Genomic DNA, 19,792 nt, shown 5'->3' on the forward strand with positions numbered 1-19,792 from the left:
GCACGAGATTTTGACATCAGTCCAAAGACCTTGTCAGCTTACAACCTATTTTCTGTTATTCTTACAGCAATCATGCCACACTGGCGCAATATTATTTCAAAATAAAAACTCATAAGATCTGTGCATTCAGGTTATTGCTTAGTAAGGAATTGAGGTAATTTCTTAGTAAGGAATTGACTTTCAGGTTTGTATTGTGGAAATGTCGCCAATACCACGTCTTTTAAACGCGCTGGTGATTAAGTAGAAGGACGTGTCTCAACTTGTCGTCACGCAAATCATTTTTGGGTACTTAAGGCCTGTACCTATAATTGCTTATAGTCACGATCTTTCAATACTGACAGACCAAATGAGATTTTCTTCAGCGAACGATTAAGGTAGCTTTTTAGAACTTCCCTTTTTGGAGGTGAGAAAATAATCGATACTGCTAATGGCGTCCAATTATAAGCAGTTGATAGATTGCGACTACTGTATGAGTATATCAAAAGTCCTCTCTGTTTTCCTCACCCGTAAAAATGATCACTTTAAAAGCTCGAACACCTTTATTGCTAAGAGTGTATATCACACACAACTCGGTAGAGAAACGGACATGGCCGCCACTCGATTTCCGCAAGATCTCCTGTAGATCCCCTGATTGCCTTTACAATTAGAGACAGTGGCGGAGAAGTGTTGTCCTTGTCCACGAGATGCCATCGCCAATATCCTCTTCAATCATACAGTGGGTTACAATATCGGGTTCAGTGGTCCAAATGATGATGATCAAAGCCGATTTGGCCACTTTGTTTCATAGTCAAAGCGATTTCTTTTCTTTTACTTCTTCTTCTTCTGCTCCTTCTGTTTCTTTGGCGTTTATATCCAAATCCTTAATCCAATCTTCGCTGACCGCAATCATCAATGTTCTCTAGACCTCATGACTAGGAACCTCGCCCTTTCTCTCTCCGATGCAGGCCTATGTCCCCGGCGCAGTCAGTGATCAGCCTTGGACGCAGTCCTTCTCCGCATCAGCTTCCTCTCGGGTTTCGGTAACTAATGGTCGTCCCTTGTCGGTGTCATATTCCTAGCCCACCGTGCCTTTGACCTTGGAAATCGGATACCGGTTTCTCGGGTTCGTGCAGTCGGCCCCTGTATGTACTACCCCAGAGGCTGACCTTTGGGCTCATATTTCATTATCAGAGTCTGAGCTAATTATCACTTTGATGTTCCTCCGGCCCTCAGCGGGTTCTACCGATTACAGATCGATTGTCCGGAAATTGCCGAGTATCACCGATCACGATTTGGCTGAAACGTTGTTGCTACAAAAATCGGTAATTTTGTTTCTTTTTTATAGGGTGACCTGAGTTACTTTCATTTCGAAATATCAGCTGGTGAATCTTTACAACACGATTCTGGTTGCGTCGTGGATGTCATGTGAATGAGGAAAATGGTCAAAATCCCAATCCGCTGATGTATAACATCACATGTAAGGTTTCAGCAATACGACCAATTAACTTTTAAAGCTTCCTCATACATGCGAAATGCCTTTCGACGATTGCTCAGTATAAAAAAGGCCATTCCAACGCGGCCCTATCGATTACGTCGAGTGCTCCGGCGGCTGATAGACCTCTTTTTTGCTGGTTTCCTTAACGAAATGTCGTGTTCTGCGCCCAAGTAGGCCAGATCGAATTTGTCTCCTTATTTCCAATGCTTTTTTCCCGATTTCCATGCAATTTAGTCCCAATCCCATAGATTTGGCTTGTGTCAGTGATTTTCTGGTAAGGGCTAAGTCATTGATCTTACGGGTGCGGTGTCGGATGGGGGGGGGGGGGCATGCCAACTTTCAAGCACAACCGCCGCGTTCAAACTTAAACTAACACTGAGATTAAAAAAATGATTACCCAACGTAACGGCAGTCTCCAAGTCTAATCCCTACCTAAAATATATCGCAGGCAGTCTCAGTTCGATTTTGCTATCTCGGAGCCTTGTGTGTCAAGATGATCTAACAAAAACTCAAGGGCATCGTTTTAACCTTCGTTCGTTCTTATAGAACACGAGCACTTCCACAATTAAGCCTGCGCTCACTGATGAACGTACTGATCAAATTCACTTTACTTCACTTGGCCATTTAACCTAGGCAGTTTCTATAAATGGATGAATTAAAATTCAATCTACCGAGATGATTCTTATTTCCTTTATTAAAGTGGCATAGTGCGCAATTGATGAAAACAATTGCTTTCTAAATTGCATTCGTATCTTCGGAAATAAATTCAATTTGTTAGGGTTTCGAGACGGTTTTACCAGCGAGGCTGATTTGCCTGCGTGGTTAGAGAAATTCTTTGATATTTCCGTTCAAGTTTGAATATCTAGATTCAAATTGGATCGTTTTTGCAGCAAGAGAAGTTGATAACCTTTGAACTGACGACTCGGTGTATCTTTCTATGGAGGCACGGATGTTGCTCTACATCCGTGATGGATCCGGTACAAGTAGCCTCCTAGCACTACTAAGACTAATCGGTTTAGCATTTAAAGTGACAAGATAATTACACCTTGCCATGACTAACTAATCCTGTCCCCTGTCCCTGGAATCGCTGCATTGTATCCTTGGTCATACCATCGACGTGATATTTAGAAGCTTCGCCAATTTCTACAAGGTCGTACACGACATCGTGTGTAGCTCGTATTTTGCAATTATCGGGGTCGATCTTTTTCTTTTTCCCTACACTGTCCCAAAAAGGCTGCGGTGTGGTGGCCACCATCCGTTTCACGGCAATGAATAACACGCTCATGACAATATGTAAGACGAGCTCTCTGTCATGATAACCTTTTACCTTATTTCCGAGGCCGTCTCAGAGGATCTACCTATATCCTGTCCACTATCATGCCCAGACGCGGCTCATTAAGCAGTCCAGAAGGCATACATGTATTACGAGTTTAAGGGCAGAGCTCAAGGTTGAAAAACACTGACCAACGATATGAAGCAGTTTAAATTTCATCATATCGATGGAATTGACTTTTCTCAAGCAGAATTCACCAGAAATAGCTCCAAATTATTTCCTTGTGATCGGTTTCATTCAAAAGGCGTTGTCGAAGAAGCTTAACATTTGCGTTTCTACACATTCGGGACCTTGTCGTATAATGAAAATCTCTGTTGGCAGAAATGATATCCCTCGATTTGCTTGGATAATGGCAAGAAACTGAACTGAGGGCTTTTGATCTGATATGTTAATACGACAGGAAGTGTTTCTTAACTGCAGATTGTTTCTTAATTGAAGATATTGGGCTGACGACATTGCTTCTCAGGGAACAACTTTATATTCCATGCTCATCCTAGTTCCTATTCCTATCTTGCAGAAATGTCCCAGAAGGCGTCCACCAATCTTGAATCCCGAGCATGAAGGAGCGAGACGAATGGCCCCGGCCGACCAGGCCTACGGGAGTGTACAATCACGTCGAGGACTTCCTACGGTTCTCACTCGATGATGGTAGGCAGAACACGTACGGCCCGACCATCGGCGGGAACGTCACGGTAATGGAGATCGGAACACACAGTTCGCGGCCGCCAAACGTTACGGTTGGTCTGGATAACATAACTGAGATCGTCGCCGACGAGGACATGCCTCTCGCTGAAAAAATACTCTCGGCAGTCTTCCTATTTCTGTTCATCATTATTACAGTTATCGGCAACATTTTAGTCATCATGTCTGTGTTCACGTACAGACCTTTGCGAAATGTGCAAAATTTCTTCATAGTTTCTTTGGCAGCTGCTGATATGGCCGTAGCCCTTCTTGTAATGCCGTTCAACATTATCAATTTCATCATGGGACACTGGATATTCGGGGCAATCTTTTGTGATATGTGGCTCACCTTTGACGTACTATGCTGCACCGCTTCTATCTTAAACTTATGCGCGATCGCCACGGACCGATATTGGGCAATACACGACCCGCTTAATTATGCAAGTAAACGGACAATGAAACGCGTGCTGCTCTTGATAGCGCTGGTTTGGGGTTCCAGCGCCGTCATCTCTATTCCACCTCTGATCGGGTGGAATAACTGGGAAGATCGAATGGAGCAATTAGAAAAACATCATTATCTTACATGTGAGTTGACGTCAGAGCGAGGTTATGTTATATACAGTGCTTCGGGCTCATTCTATATACCTTTAATGATCATGACGTTTGTTTATCTAAAAATCTTCTTGGCGACTCGGAGGAGACTCCGGCAAAGGAAGAAACGAACACAAGCATTGAATGTCGGGCAAAACAACACAACAACAAATACCCGCGCAGTGACGACGACAGTCAACACAAACGCTACGGGCACAACCACTGTCGTCGCCGATATAAGTTCGACAGAAACCCCAGACGAAATGCCAATGGATGAAACGAATCACGTGGGCGAAAACGATAAACAACGAGAGGAGGGAAAGGAAAAGGAAAAAGAAAAAAAGGAGCATAAACACAGATCTAAAAATAGAACGTCTACGGAATCTAAACAACCATTGACGCAAAACAGTAAACGTACGAAGTCAATCATGCATCAGTTTCTTGAAGAGAAGCAAAAAATTTCCCTTTCGAAAGAGCGCCGCGCTGCGCGAACTTTGGGAATTATTATGGGCGTTTTCATGGTGTGTTGGATTCCGTTTTTTATCATGTATGTCGTCATGCCTTTTTGTCCAACATGCAAAAGACCAAACCCCAGGTTTGAAAATTTTATCGTGTGGCTTGGATATGTGAATTCTGGTTTAAATCCAGTGATTTATACTGTGTTCAATATAGATTTCCGAAAGGCATTCAAAAAGCTTTTGACTGGAAAATCTCGGAGATAACCGCGCCATCTAAGGTAAATCGTTGGAACTACAGTAGGATGCGTCTCGCGTGCTGTCGTACAAGCGTGACATTAGGGAGGTTTAGGCCCTACGACGACGTTTATCTATTGTGTGAGTTTACCTGAACAATAGATAAACGTCGTCGAAGGGCCTAACCGGGCGGTTGCGAAACCTCACTATGCCAATCTACCATCATTATGCGTATATCCATCCTTAAGGAGGAGACTTTGGGACTGATATTCACCGCCGATAATTCGGCATGCCCAGAACACGCCGCAGCCCACTTTCATGGCGTGGAATGCGTCTTCATAATTGGTTGCTTCTCGCTAGTGGGCCACTCATGTTAAAATGTTCAAATATTAGTGTTTCAATTCACGGGTGTTCTCAATCTAGATATTTTCGTCAAATACCTTAAAATAAAATACCTCCTCGAATACAATGTACTACTCTAAAGCCATCTACAGTTCAAGTACGTGTCGTTCTCGTTCTGTTCCTAGCTTTGTGAGTCGGCACCGAGTGTGTGAGTGTGCTTTCTAGAGTGAATCATGAAATCATATCCACGACCATCAATAGAATTTGAAAAATTCCTAATAACTTGTACGGAAACCTAGCCTAACCTTGACGTTTCTTGGCTCTACTATTGGCACTTCGATCAGGATGCGTTTACGTAGCACGTTATTAGGAGCATTTTTCTGATACTGATGTTGAAGAAAAGGGTGAATGTGTGAATGTGTGAATGTGAATGTGAATCAGAATGTGATTGTGCTGACTCAATCAGATAACATGGCTGGCGGATTTTACGTTCGACTAGATCCGGTTCAGTTCCATTGAATATCTCTGATCATCCACGCATCTTTGAAAATTGATTTGGATTTCAACCGGATGTAGCAGAACGTAAAATCCGCTAATTTTTCTGTTTAACCTAATAATATGCAGTCTGGTTAAAAAGACCGTATCATGCCGAAGAATCGGGGTTACTATATAGGGGACTATTCGGGTATCGTGCTGTGCATACTGACGGCAAACCCAATTCGAAGTTGGACCCTTTTAGGTAGGCCAAATCAGGTTGAGCAAAGCCGCGATTTCTGAACATATCCGGGAGCGAAAGAGTCACGTGATGTGTGCGCGTTTTAGCCGCACTGCCACCTTCCGGACAAGAAGGAAGTTACTGGACAATTTTGTACAGAAACATTGTGCACGTATTGCGTATTGCATGTACATCGACAGCATGATTGCTTTTTAGGCGGCTTAGCTTTTTGAAATTATCTATTTCTTTAGGGAAGAAATTAATAATTAGTCTTGCATTGTAAGATAATATTGAGTATTTTACTAACTGTAAATAAAGTGTGTAAGATAGTGTATGTACCTGTATAATCATTTATTTCCTTAATTCTAACTACTGTAATTAATAAATGACGATAAATGAATACAAAATAGATTATTGTAGATAATTAGAAATCATTAAAAATATAAAATGATTGATTATGTTCGCTTTATTCTTTCTAAGTCAGTTGTCAAAATGTGTTCATAACCCGTAGTAAATAAATTTGTAAGCAATATGCAAATGAGCTTCTTTGTATGGAGCTCGTGACGTCACTCAGTAGTTTAGGATTTGGCTACAGGTGTCACTAACTGTGCGCTTCGGATTTTTCACGCGGGTGACATCATTAAAATACCTCCACTGACTCTGTCCTTCGAAACATGAAACTGTAACTGCATCGGCGCGGCAAATAACGAAACGCGGACGCTGATGGTATGAATACAACTTTACCCTTACATCACTTCAAGGAAATACGCGATGTCTCAGTATATATTAGTATCCGGTGATGATTTTGACTCTGGAATAGGCCATTGGAATTGCCTAACATATTACACCGTCTGTTTGAGAATCCCGGATCTGGATTATTCGAATTAGTGATCATCTATATTTTGAGATGAGAATACACTTTGGGAACGCCCGTTATACCGAAGGTGACATTGCCTTCACCATAGAAAATCGACATTTAATTTCTCCAAAAACTTTCGGACCGAGCTGGTAGAGCACGAATGGCCATTGTAAAATGAAATGACATAACAATTCGAAGAAACGAATAGTAGCGCTTTAATCTTTTAATTTTGATTTAAATTAAAATTTGGTTCAGTAATCCATTCAAGACATCATGTCGATTTCACAGGATATTACAACCACGCCTTGCAAATCAAAAAATCAAGCATGCTGTGTGAATGTAAAATGTGTGCAGCTAAAAGGTTACTTGGAAGGCGAGAAATAAAATGGAGAAGGAAGACTGCGCCACGAGCTGCCAACGCACTCCCTGAAGTCTTCTCGAGTGAGCCCTAATTGATATTCAGGTAAGCCACAATTCTCCTAATTCTTCTCGTAATTTTCATGACAAAAAGTGGTAAAGAAATAGCAATTCTAGTAACCAGCACCATCCCAAAGTGCTTTTTTATAAGATGACAGCCGAGTCATTGCACATCAATGATAATATCATAAAAAATATGCCGTGTTGTAAGTGCTTATTATTAGAAGTATAGTAAAGAAACAGTTTGAGTTCAGCAGCCAGTAGCTTAAGAGTATGCAGGTTAGGTTAGGCCCCATCGTCTGTACAGTTACTGTAAACAGGGTGTCTCGAAAATGTGCACCGTATACATGTATATGATGGAACTTCTTTTAGTTTTCTCCCACATGGATGTTTTTATGAGGATTTACCGAATACTTGCACATTCTTGAGGACATTTGAAAAAAATGTCAAGATGATGGTTGCTCCGCATGAGCCTTGGCTTTGCGCGCTTTTCTGAACGTCACATCATGTGACCTAAACCATTACCTAATGACCAATCACGGATACTTAAGTAACAAGTGAGGGCAATGGTCTCTGTGAGATCACTTTCATCGCTTTCGCCAAAAAGGGATCCCTAAAGTCCGGACAATAAAAGATTCCATTGAAAGGAAACCGATCATAGCTAAAAAGGGCACACAATGCAGTAGTTATTCTGAATAACAAAAGATACTAAAGATTGATCGAATTCTCTGAAAATTATTTAACGATTGTAACGGTGTGTAAAGGTGCAAAACAATAGAAACAAGGCCCTCTCCGTTACGAACCCGGGGTAAATTAGACAAAAGGAAATTTGACAACGGTATTTTTAACAAAGTAAATTAGCCAATGGTAGGCCAAGGTAGGCCTAATCCATGTAAGCCTAATCCACACAATGGTCATTTTAGACAATGGTAAACTAGACATATGGATAGGTAAATATATATTCAGTCAAGCTCAGTTACGGGCTGACATGACATCTTGTTTCTTAATAACGTATAAGAATTTCAACTGCATACCACTCTCAACAACACGAAGTGTTGGAGTATGTAAACTTTTAATTCCGAGATTCACACGTGGACTCACATTTTGAGTGGCCAGGGCGTGGCATTTCAAACACAAATTCCAAATTCCGCCTAGAGAGGGTTAATTTTGATCACGTGAACTCTGGCGCTACGTGATTGGGTAACTGCCTTTTCCAACATGGCGAGTACATACTTCTGTTATCTGGTCGGGATATCAAAACACAGACGCTGATAGCTTCTTTGATAAGGAACAGATTGCTCTCTAGATTGGGTACTTTTGTGACAACGGAACCTGGATAATAGTGCCCAATCTTCACCAATCGTCATGTCCGAGGATGAGTATGAGAGCCTCCCGGGTACTACCACCATATCAACACACATGATGGCTGGTGCATTTGCAGGGGTCATGGAGCACTGCGTGATGTATCCAGTGGATTGTGTCAAAGTAAGTCGACTCATTCTCATCAAAATAATGTGTTTTCAAGACATCGATGTGATCTTTAGATGCAATGTACAAGTTAAGCGATTTAGGCTGCTGTTAGGCTGTTTCATTGTTCTTTGCATCGATAACTTGCCTTGTCACGTTTTTATAATCTATGGGAGGCCACACCAGCAAAAATTAGGTTTCTTATTTTCATCATCCCATTCCCGGCGTCGTAACCCTATTGGGTTTTGCTGGATATATGGAGTCCACTATAGACTAATGTCCATCTATGTGGGATATTTTACTTGTCCTGGCATAGACCCTCGTGTACAAGGTCGACTCGAGGGCAGTATTTGTAGTAGCTCCAGGAACCGTAGCTTTTCGTCTCATCTGATTCACTCTGATTCCGACAGGATCTTCTCACAGGATCAAAACCTGGCCCCATTGATTGCGTGGTAGCCAGCAGCAGTATTAACCACAAGACTTTTGCCATTTCGGCTCCTTGATCCCAGTAAAACGCAGGCACGATTTGTCTGAGCCCGTTCAAACATTGTCGAACCTGTCTGTAGTCCATCTAAACACCTTTTCAAAGCCGAAAAACTGTCTACATGTACATTTTGTCTATTTCTTCAGACTCGGATGCAGTGCCTGAGACCATGCCCAGAAGCTCAGTACCGCAACATGGTCCATGCCCTACGGCATATAGTTCAGCAAGAAGGCATAGCCCGTACCATGCGAGGAGTTCAGGCAGTGATAGGAGGAGCTGGCCCTGCCCATGCCCTGTATTTCGCCTGTTATGAGGAACTAAAATGGATGTTCAGGGGCACTGCACAAGGTCACCATGTGCTAGCTAATGGTAAGAGCCTAATCACTGTCAAAAAACCAGACAGCCTTATGATTTACTATAATTCACAGAACAGCTCAATCAAGTGTTAATTGAGTTGCATTAACTTCATGAACTCCAATATTAATTGAAGGTGACTTTCAGTGTCTGTGTTTACCGCCTGCAAGTTTATAAAATGAAAACATTGATTGCCAGGGGGCAGTTTTTGTCCTACTTTTTGTGCCCTGTGTCGCTATGATAACAAGTATGTTTATTACTTACATGTCTTGTTGGACTCTTCTTGATGTCCTGTATCATCTTCAGTCATCATTTAGTGTTTTGAGTATGCCAGACTCCAAAACCAGAGTCGGCCTGTACTGCTGATGACCTGATTCATTGGCAGTCAAGGATGTATTAATTTTGTTGTTTTAACAGCATTACCTACATGTCGAAAGTTGCCTCGTTCAGTGTTGTTTGCTGGTACATTTTTGTATCCAGACAGTTATTTTTTTAAGTTATGTCAATCACAACATGAATGGTATATGCAGCAAAGAAATATGATTACAAACAACAGTAATTGTATATACAGTGTACATGAACTGAGTGTTAGGCTGTTGAAAGTTGAAGTCACTGGTTCTCGTCACCGCCCTCACCTAATTTTGAGCCAATAGTCAATAACTTTTTTTACAAAATTGAATACACTTTTCACCGGTACTTTTAAAATTATGGCCAGAGAGCAGCAGAAAAAAACACAATTATAGTATAGGGGGTAAGGTTCAACCCGTGCTGATCAATGATAATTTTCCAATGCCTTGCAACTTCTCAGTTTTCTGGCCAAACTAATTTCAATGAATTTGCTTTGTCATGGTCGTACTAACGAGAATCATGAAATCAAATTATGTCAGCCTTTCTATTATTACATGATGGAATGTGAAAATATTAGGTCGAGTCTATTTGGTGATTACTGTTGTGTCAGTCAGTTACGGGAAGGAAGGTGATGCCATACGTTTCTATTTTCAGGTGCTGCTGGGTGTGTGGCAACACTAATTCATGACGCTGTGATGAACCCCGCTGAAGGTGTGTTATTTTGATAATCGATGACAGAAAAAACTGGTTCAAGAGATTCATACAATGATGAAACTTCTCCTCCATCAAGTGTTTGCCGCCTGTCAGAAAAGCCTATTCCCTATGTACATGTACAGTGGAACCCCGGTAACACGACCACTCATGGGACCAGGGTTGAATGGCTGCATTGTGGCAGAATGATCATCATATCAAATTTAAGAAGGAAGTTGCAGTTTTTTTGCAATGTATAAACATTTTAACCCCTTAATTTTTACTTGAATTATTCTAAATGAAAATTTTCTTCTCTTTTCATGTTTCTTTTGGATTTATGGAATCCTGCCTATTTGGTGGATTTTCGGATGCTTCTGTTCTACCTGGCTATGACAACAGTTGTCAAACAGCGACTTCAGATGTATGGAAGTCCTTACAAGGGTGCAATCGACTGTTTAAAACAAGTGTTTAAAGCAGAGGGAGTCCGAGCATTCTACCGTAGTTATACGACTCAACTCAGTATGAACATACCATTTCAGTCGGTTCATTTCGTGACTTATGAACTCATGCAAGACGGCATGAACCAAGGACGACGTTATAATCCCGTTTCGCATATGGTTTCTGGCGGAATGGCAGGTGGCGTGGCCGCTGCGGTGACGACACCTTTAGACGTTTGTAAAACACTTCTTAACACACAGGAAAGCTGTGTCTGTCAGACGATAAAAGTTGACAATATGTTTCAAGCGGTCAGAGCAGTTTATGTTATGAAGGGCTTTGGAGGATATTTTCGAGGGATGCAGGCGCGTGTTATTCACCAGATACCTAGTGCTGCCATCTGTTGGTCAGTTTATGAATTCTTCAAGTACTTTATCACGACGCACCAGGGAAGTGTGGAGGACATTTATATTAACCCTTCTCCGGCTGTTCAAGTTCATGCAGGGAAATAGTGTGTCTCATGCAGGAAATAGTATGTCTCATGCAGTGTATCAGTAATAAATGCTATGGCCTAGGACGCGGAAGGTACTGGTCTTTTTAAATAATTTGCTTTCTATAAGAATTCTTACTGGCATTATTCTATAGGTTTTATGTTTTTATTAAAGGAAAGATTTGGAATTTACATTTATTGTGATACATCCTTCAGAAATCTATTCCATCCCTGATAGTGTCAGAATCACTCACAAACTTAAGCGTTTTGCAAAAGGGTTAAAGAATGCCATTCCCAAAGGGTGGGGAACTCACGCTCGTCTATCTAAATTCATAGGAGCTAATAATAATGTCTGGAGTTTGAAATTGCTGCAGGATGGAGAGTTCACTGCCGACAGGCCTTTTTAAACTTTAACTCTATCCAAAAAAGTAAGCCATGTTATCATCTGTATCATCAAAACTTATTACTGGAAGCAAGTCATCCTGAGATCAGGTTTGTGATACTCCTACCTCGTATACAAAAATATCGACAGGCAGAGTATTGAAAATCACTGGTTGTCAGGGGGGAAGCAAGTATGCTTTGAATGCATACATGTACTTGCTTGAAGTGATAAATTTTTTGGTATTAGTGAGGTTTTGCAACCACTAGGTTAGGCCCTACGACGACGTTTATCTATTGTGTGAGACACCCGAACAATATATAAACGTCGTCATAGGGCCTAACCGGGTGGTTGCGCAACCTCACTATTATATAGGTCACCAAACACTTACTAGTGCCAAAGTGACCTTGTTCGATTGAAAACACGTAACCAGGGCTAGAACCCACACATACAGTACATGCCCACCTATATTGTACTTATCGACGTTAGAATTAACGTTTTGTGTGTTTTCTGAATATGAGGGTACTTGCATAAAATAATACAGGGTACTTGGTACATGTATGCAGTATTATCAATGCATTTATATACCAAAGAAAAAGGTCAACAAACTCATACATCTTGCTGTAAAACCTACCATATTGCTATATAGGATATTTGTCATGAAGTTTTAGTAACTTTTTTCAGCACATCTTAAGAAGTTAGCTGAATGACTTGTAATGTAAATGTAATCAGCGATGGTCAAAATTCCAGCCTTGTGGCAATTTATTTACGTCTACAGGAAATACACTGCTTGTTCATGCACTGATGGGCAAAATCTATATAACAGAACCTTAACACATCAGGAATTTGATAGGAGCACAAAATTATTGCAAGCACAAAAGGGCACTGTGTTTGTGATTTTAGTTCATCCAACAATGTTCTATTTACCAGGAAAGATAAAGATTGCCTGGCACCGTATATGCCAAAACAAATTGTATACCTGGCACAATATGGTAACTCCACGTGTACATGTGCTTGGTCATTCATTGTTGGTAAGTTAGTTTGCTCAGCTCATGTGAAATTCCTTTGTTAAGTTTAAGGATTATTAATTATGAATAAGTGTTCTCTCGTAGGTTTTAGACAATCTTAAGGCAAAGACATTTGGTAGAGAGGTCAGGAGAAAAGCATTTTAGTCGAAATGCCTTGGTTCCCAAATTGAAGGGAAAGTCTATCAGCCTCATTTCAAGTCAGACTGCAAGAGGCTATGTACAGGTGGCATCATTCCTACTGGCCTAGGCTAGGTGGAAATTCCCTTTAGCTCAGTCAGTGGAGTGATGGCCTTGTACGCCAGAGGTCCCGGGTTCAATTTCCGGCAGGGCCTTGGTGAGTTTCCTCTGTTACACACGCATTTTCCCAGGCTATCGGGGCAGGGTGCTTGGTAAATTGGTAAAGATGAAGATGAGATCCTCAGTCCGCAGGGGAACTGATTCTCCAGGCTGAAGCTATGAAAATGTATAAACCAAAAATTTTTGTGATGCATTGGAAGGCTGTGGTATTTATACTCAATTCTATAGGGCTTCTAAGAAATTTCACTGGGGCCACCTGTCAAGTACATACATACATGTTGGTTTAACCCCATGGAAAATTTAAGAACGTTTTTATTATTATATAATGCTATGTTTATAAATAGGACAGCTGACCTATTTCATTTCGGGCATGCTATAAGTACTTGATGGAGGGTGCCTGTATGTTTCAATTTGCTCAGAAGATTTCTCACCAAAAAAAATGCTGGAAGGTATTTCATGTGACTAGAATAGAATTATTGGATAGAATTAATGATGAAAGTTTTAAGTGATATGAATAATATTTTTATATCCAGCAATTTGTTGTTTGAATTTCATCATTTTTATTCAGATTCTTGGGACAATCAGGCTTGCTCAATGCAGTGTAAGCTTAGATATGTGTGGACAGTATCGCAAGACACGAAATCACAATCATATTTTAGGTGCCCTGTCCTTGGAAAAAGTAGGCCTGGTCCAAGGAATGAAGAATAAACCACAATTCGGCCATTGGTTGAATGAAGTGGTATGGAAAATCTCACAAAGACAAGTCACAACCTTCTTGGAGCGACAAGGTCTTTCCTGTTGTATTGACATTTTCAAGGGACGATTAGATTTCATTTCTGGAGTATTAAGGTTCAGTCCAAGATATGAACATCACAAAGGACTGATCAGAACCACAATTCGTCCATTGTTTGAATGATGTGGTACAAAACTGTATGGTAATATTGCCAAGGACAAGTCACAACCACAATATGTTCTGTTCTTGGAGCAATGAGGCCTTGGCTGTGGTATCGACATTTTCAAGGGCCTGACCATAACCTTAGATAAGGTCTCGATCAAGATTCCATTCTGTCCTCATCTGAGGTACAATTGCATGGACATATCAGAGCTACAATTAGGTTTTCATCTTGGAGCAGTAAGGCTCTGCCTGTGGTATGAACATTCGTAAGGGCCTTGTCACAACCAAAGATTAGGCCCGATTGAGGTTCCATTCTTGGAACAATTAGTATGAGGACTCAATAGCAGAGACTTATCACAATCACAATGGGTTATATTCTTGTCCTGGGGTATGCATATTATCACACTAGGACCAAATCACAACCACACTAGGTTCCAGTATTGGACCATTATAGGCACCGCCTGGCAAATATGGGCAAAGACATAATCAAGGGAAAATGAAACCTAATCTTAACATCAATAGGGACAGCTGTTACAGACATGCTTCAATGGAAGGTATGTCACAAATACATGTAGGTTTCTATGACAACCTGGAGGCTGACAACTGCTGTGCTTAATACAGGGGACAATCTCAATACATCGCGACAATCTGCGACCCAAATAAAGTGTCCGGGATGGAGGCTAGTATCACTGCTGAAGCAACATTTGTCACAACCACAGATCTATACGAATTCGATGTCCTCAAATGCATTCCAATATAAAGTTCAAAATTGAATGTTCAATTTTGGTTCTGAACTGGGCAGCCATGTGAGACAGGTATCGAGAAGAACTCAAAGTAAGGTCACCATGCACTTTAATGGTATAGTCGGTAGTTCCTTCACACATTGTTGAATAAACAAAACTCCTGAAGTGACCCAATAAAGGCCCACTTCAACCTTGTCTTTGCACTTAGCTCTGTGAACAAGTGCTGTGGATTGGAAAATCATTGGTCTTTTACTGACAGTTTTGAGACAGAGATGGGTCTCATATATAAGCAAATTATTACCAGATACAGGTTACTATATAGTTACTACAAGGCACATTCCAATTGGTTGTTATCAGAACCAACCAAGGACATCGTAGATTTTAACCTTATTCGTCAATTTTGTGTCCATATACCACTCATTAAGAATGTAATTTTGCCCGCATTGTCATTTGTTAATGAAGTGATTGTACAGGCCAAGGACAGTGGATAGGCTTGTTGCACCACAGGCTCAAACCGTTGATACAAGTTATGTAAATTCAGCAGCACTGCTTTATCAGTTGGTCGCCAAACCAGACTGCCGATTACTTTAAAACCAGCAGGTTAATTAAGGTCAGTAACTTTGTGTATAACTATCCTTATGAAATTCATGCCAGTGCACAAGTACTCGCTTCTAGTAATGGTGGCATTGTTTATATGATCAATCGTTATGTCGTGGGAAGAAATTATCCTCGAACATGGACGAAGCTGGAAGTCGTGGTTGACTACAGCTTTGAACCTTATTAGGAGGTCGAAGAAAAGTTTTACTTCCGAAGACAGCCGAGGAATTATTTGAAGGGTGCAGACGCCACGGGCCGAACTTATAAAGCGTGTTTTTCTTTTGTTTAACTTGGACCTGTTTAAGCCTAAACATTTGTAAGACTAGAGGTAGACATGTCCTACAAAACACTGGTGTTCATCGGAAATTTGAACCACAGAAGGACGTCTGTCTAGCTAGACTAGTCCAGCTGGTGATGCAATGTGAAGCATAGATCGCATTTCCTTTGTTCAGACGATCATGTAATACTTGGTGAATGGGGTTGACCTTAACTGAACTCCTTTGCACAGCATTCAGCCCATAGGCCGTAAAGTGACGTACATCGCTCGGCAATGTTGGGAAGAAAGAGAAGTGAGAATTTCACTCCGGACCAGCGGAGAGCTCTAATTGAGCTGGTAAGAGCTCATGAAGATATCGTTGAAGACAAGCGAACGGATTTCCAGGCAAACAAGAGAAAACAGGCAGCATGGGAGAAGATAGCAGGGGAAATGAATGCCTTATTTCCCGAACGTCCACCGTGCGCATCGAAGGACCTGAAGACCTTTGGTGACGAATGAAGATCAAGGCCAAGGCCGTAGCCCGTGAGAAAAAGATCGACCTTGGTAAAACTGGAGGGGGGACGGCCACTGTAGGGGAGGTAGATGACGAAATCCTTGCCATTCTGAATATCACACCTGGGGATCTGCAACAACTACATAATCCTGTGGATGACGATGCCCCTTCCGTTCCTGTAGTTGCTGATGACGTCATTGATGAACCCTTACCATCAACAAGCGCTGACGATCTGGGAAGGTAAATATTGGTCATCTGTTTGAATTAACTTTCATAAAAAACAGGCAAAGGTATATGCAGCAAAAACGAAGTGAGATTTACTTATACTGAAATACTATCCAAATGACATCAACTCATCCCTTGAAAAATAAACTACTTTCCGAAATAGAAAAGAAATAAAATAACAATGCGAAAAGTGATTAGTTATCATGATACTTTATTATGACATTCTATTGGGTTGTTATTAGGCCCGCCATTCTCCACAGTCGTTATAAAAATAAAAGATATCCTTCATTATTTTTCAGCTGCACTCCAGCCGCGGAAACATTCCTGAAAGATGTGGATGGGGAAGTTGAATATACTGGAGGTAACTACGATCTTCACAACAGCTCTGCCGCAACCCCCAGGAAACCACGTTCTAGTAAAAGGTAAGCAGTGAATGGAATACAACGATGTATCAGTCAAATCTAATCACTTTACACTATGGACCTCCAACACTTTGGAGTTCCTGACCACACGCGTTGCTAAATGACTTTGCATTCTTCTTTCCAGCTTTGAGAAGAGGGCTACCATGTCCGATGAATCTCCTGTCTTAAAGAAGACCGACCAAGCACTTGCCTACCTGAAAGATGAACATGAACAAAAAATGAGTTTGCTTAATTTGCAGCAGGAGGCAGCAAAATTTAAGAAGCGTGCCTACGAGGCGAAGATGGACTACTACAAGGAAAAAATTCGAAAACTCCGCATTGACCTGTAGCCTATGGATGTATCCTATATGACATGATGAATGAAATAAAGGTTATAAAAACTTACTGGAAGTGTTGTCTTATGAATCTTTGGCGAAATAAGTTGCCTCGTAGGTTAGCTTCATGATGATGCGCTTCCTCTGCTGGCTCTCGGCGCATATTGGCATCACCATGATAATCATCTGGAAGTGGATCGTTTCTGCGAATGGCCAAGTTGTGGAGACATGCTGTAGCGATGATTATGGCCATATTGTGCTGCAACTAAAAAAATCATGCCAGTTAGTATAACCGATCGCGAACTGGTATCCAAGCAGATAAAAAGGTTCATCCCCATTTCGCCTACACCCATTTCGCCTACAAAATTTACCCGTTTCGCCTACTCACCATTTCGCCTACTCACCGTTTCGCCTACACCCATTTCGCCTACTCACCATTTCGCCTACTCACCGTTTCGCCTACACCCATTTCGCCTATTCACCATTTCGCCTATTACCCATTTTGCCTACATCATTTCAAATGTTTTATGATAGTGACTTCAAATTCAAAAGATGTTTCAGCCTTCTAGTTTAATTTGAAATGTCTATTGGTGCCAGAATTTTGTAACGCTTTTAGAAATATTCAGTTTATCCAACTAAATACCAACTAAATACTATCAGACGAACTGAGTAGGGTCATGAGTAGGGTCATGATTTGGCTGAAAACAGTGGAAATATCATGGTCTCTCAAATTTGTCCAATTTGAAGAAAAAACATTTGTGGACAACCACCAGTTTTAATAAAATTTCACCATTTACTCGCCTGACTGTCTGGAATGTCATATCCAAATTTCAGATTCACAACCCGAAGCATTATTTGATGCAAGGGGGTCAAACTGTGACAATTTAACTGGAAAAAGGCTTAAAAAATCAATGGTGGTCTTGTCTCAAGAGGCCGGGTTGGAATGATAAAGTATGGTAAAGTTTAACTGGGAAATATGCTATAATATGAAGGAAAAAAACCAAGCTAAACAATTCGTAAAATTGTTCAAATGTCCAGCGCACACCACTCTTTTCCTTTTTAGTAGGCGAAATGGTGAGTAGGCGTAATGGTGAGTAGGCGAAATGGGTGTAGGCGAAATGGTGAATAGGCGAAATGGGGGTAGGCGAAATGGGTAATAGGCGAAATGGGTGTAGGCGAAATTGGTGTAGGCGAAATGGGGGTACACCGATAAAAATTCAGGGTTCACTATTCTGTTGGAAGCCATTACACTGTAAAAAAACGGTATTAGCCCGGCACCGAAAAATTGTATTGACCAGGTCTGAATATCGTAATTTGGTATTCCAAAATGGTACCGGAAATTCTGAATACCATTTATTTGTATTCACTCAAATGTCAATACCAGTTTTTGGTACTGACAGATTCAATACCATTCAATGGTACCAGCTCAGTACCAAATTATAGTATCGCCCCAGTACCAAATTATGGTGTTGAGGAAGTCAACACCAAAAAACGGTATAGGTCCTTAATGAATACAAAATTTTGGTGTTGAACCCAGCACCATTTTTTAGTATTCAGACGGTACCGTTTTTTCAACAATGTAGGCCAATCGGAGTCCTATGGTGTGGTTCAGGTTAGGTGAGGCTTGTAAGCATGAGGTCGATGTCAAATATAGGTGAGTGGTGGGGTGAAATTTTTTAAATCTCCTGGATTTACTTACTGAACATCGAAGGGTATTTCCCCTACCAACAGCGTGGAATCGTCTTTTCCAAACCCCAAACGCTCTCTCGATGACCCCTCTTGTCCTCCTTTGGGCTTGATTGTAATTCCGCTCTGCAACGTTTCTTGGTTCACGAACCGGAGTCAACATATATCTGGTGCACGTGTATGCTGGGTCACCCAGCAAAATACCCTGGAGCTCTCCTGCTCTGAATCTTTGGCAAAGTCGTGATTCCTCAAAGATTCTTGAATTGTGCGCAGAGCCGTACCATCTGGAGACGACATTGGTGAAGCATAACTCATGGTCACAAACAAGTTGGCAGTTCAGGCTATAGTAACCCTTTCGATTCATGAAACGCTGGGCATTAATTCCTCCTGGGTTTGCGATGGGAACGTGCGAACCATCGAGAGCACCAATTACACCTGGGAATTGCGCAATATCGCGGAATCCTTGCTGCACCCTTAGTCGTTCCGCCTGGGTTTCGGGAAAAGTTATAAAATTTCCCTTTCTATCACATATTTCCCTTGTGACTCGATGGATAGATTCGCCGCAGGCCCATTGTGACACACCACAGGTATCTCCAGTGACATGTTGAAATGCACCATTTGCATAAAAACGAAGAGCAATCGCCAGTTGCAAAAGTGGTGTAAGTGCTTGGTTTCGCCGAGTTGGCCGACGTAGGTCTTCACTGATGAGATCGAGTAGCCATCGAAATGTTTCTTTAGAAATTCGAAAGCGCCTCAAGAACTTCGGGTCTGACAGTTCCTCTAAAGGATTTTCTCTGTCCCTGAACACCCTCATGCGTCTTCTCTGAATTTCATTTTCATGCTCCTCTCGTTCGTCTTGTGCAAATTCAAGTATAGCAAGAGCATCCATTCTGCCGACCACACGCCGTAACCTCCTCTACATGTATGAATCATAAGCTTAAACAGCTGCAAAACAAGCCCCCAGGTATGTTTTTCAATTCCTTTGTTATTTAGACACCCTAGTCTATCTTGGATGACAGTTTTAGACACGTCCAAACTAAACATCCTTCTGTAGTAGCTGTTTA

At 41.4% G+C, this 19,792-nt stretch overlaps 2 protein-coding genes and 1 long non-coding RNA gene across 6 annotated transcripts in view; 2 read left to right on the forward strand and 1 right to left on the reverse strand.

Moving 5' to 3' along the window:
- LOC135489058 (probable G-protein coupled receptor No18) overlaps positions 1-6,280 on the forward strand; it is a 167,538-nt gene extending 161,258 nt beyond the window's left edge. For all 4 annotated transcript variants that reach the window (XM_064774160.1, XM_064774159.1, XM_064774161.1 and 1 more), the window contains one exon: positions 3,325-6,280. In XM_064774160.1, coding sequence (XP_064630230.1) covers positions 3,365-4,801 — 1,437 coding nt within the window. In that variant the 5' untranslated portion in view covers positions 3,325-3,364 and the 3' untranslated portion in view covers positions 4,802-6,280. The remainder of the gene's footprint in view (positions 1-3,324) is intronic.
- Positions 6,281-8,316: 2,036 nt separating this feature from the next.
- On the forward strand, positions 8,317-13,568 carry LOC135489060 (mitoferrin-2-like). The gene is made up of 4 exons (XM_064774163.1): positions 8,317-8,589; positions 9,202-9,424; positions 10,412-10,468; positions 10,847-13,568. The coding sequence occupies exons 1-4, from the start codon at positions 8,470-8,472 to the stop codon at positions 11,392-11,394; spliced, it is 948 nt and encodes a 315-aa protein (XP_064630233.1). The 5' UTR covers positions 8,317-8,469; the 3' UTR covers positions 11,395-13,568.
- Positions 13,569-16,836: 3,268 nt separating this feature from the next.
- LOC135489730 (uncharacterized) lies at positions 16,837-19,239 on the reverse strand. Its single transcript, XR_010447203.1, has 3 exons — positions 18,742-19,239; positions 17,114-17,307; positions 16,837-16,922 (listed from the first exon to the last, which is right to left on the reverse strand). It is a non-coding gene; the product is annotated as an uncharacterized LOC135489730 (long non-coding RNA).
- Positions 19,240-19,792: the final 553 nt, after the last annotated feature.

This window comes from Lineus longissimus, chromosome 6, assembly GCF_910592395.1.
Source record: "Lineus longissimus chromosome 6, tnLinLong1.2, whole genome shotgun sequence".
In the NCBI taxonomy this organism is placed as follows: domain Eukaryota; kingdom Metazoa; phylum Nemertea; class Pilidiophora; order Heteronemertea; family Lineidae; genus Lineus; species Lineus longissimus.

Coding starts and splice junctions, on each gene's coding strand:
- LOC135489060 (XM_064774163.1), top strand. CDS start 8,470: ATGTCCGAGGATGAGTATGAGAGCCTCCCGGGTACTACCACCATATCA. Junction 9,425..10,411: donor TCACCATGTGCTAGCTAATG/GTAAGAGCCTAA, acceptor TTCTATTTTCAG/GTGCTGCTGGGTGTGTGGCA. Junction 10,469..10,846: donor TGTGATGAACCCCGCTGAAG/GTGTGTTATTTT, acceptor CTATGACAACAG/TTGTCAAACAGCGACTTCAG.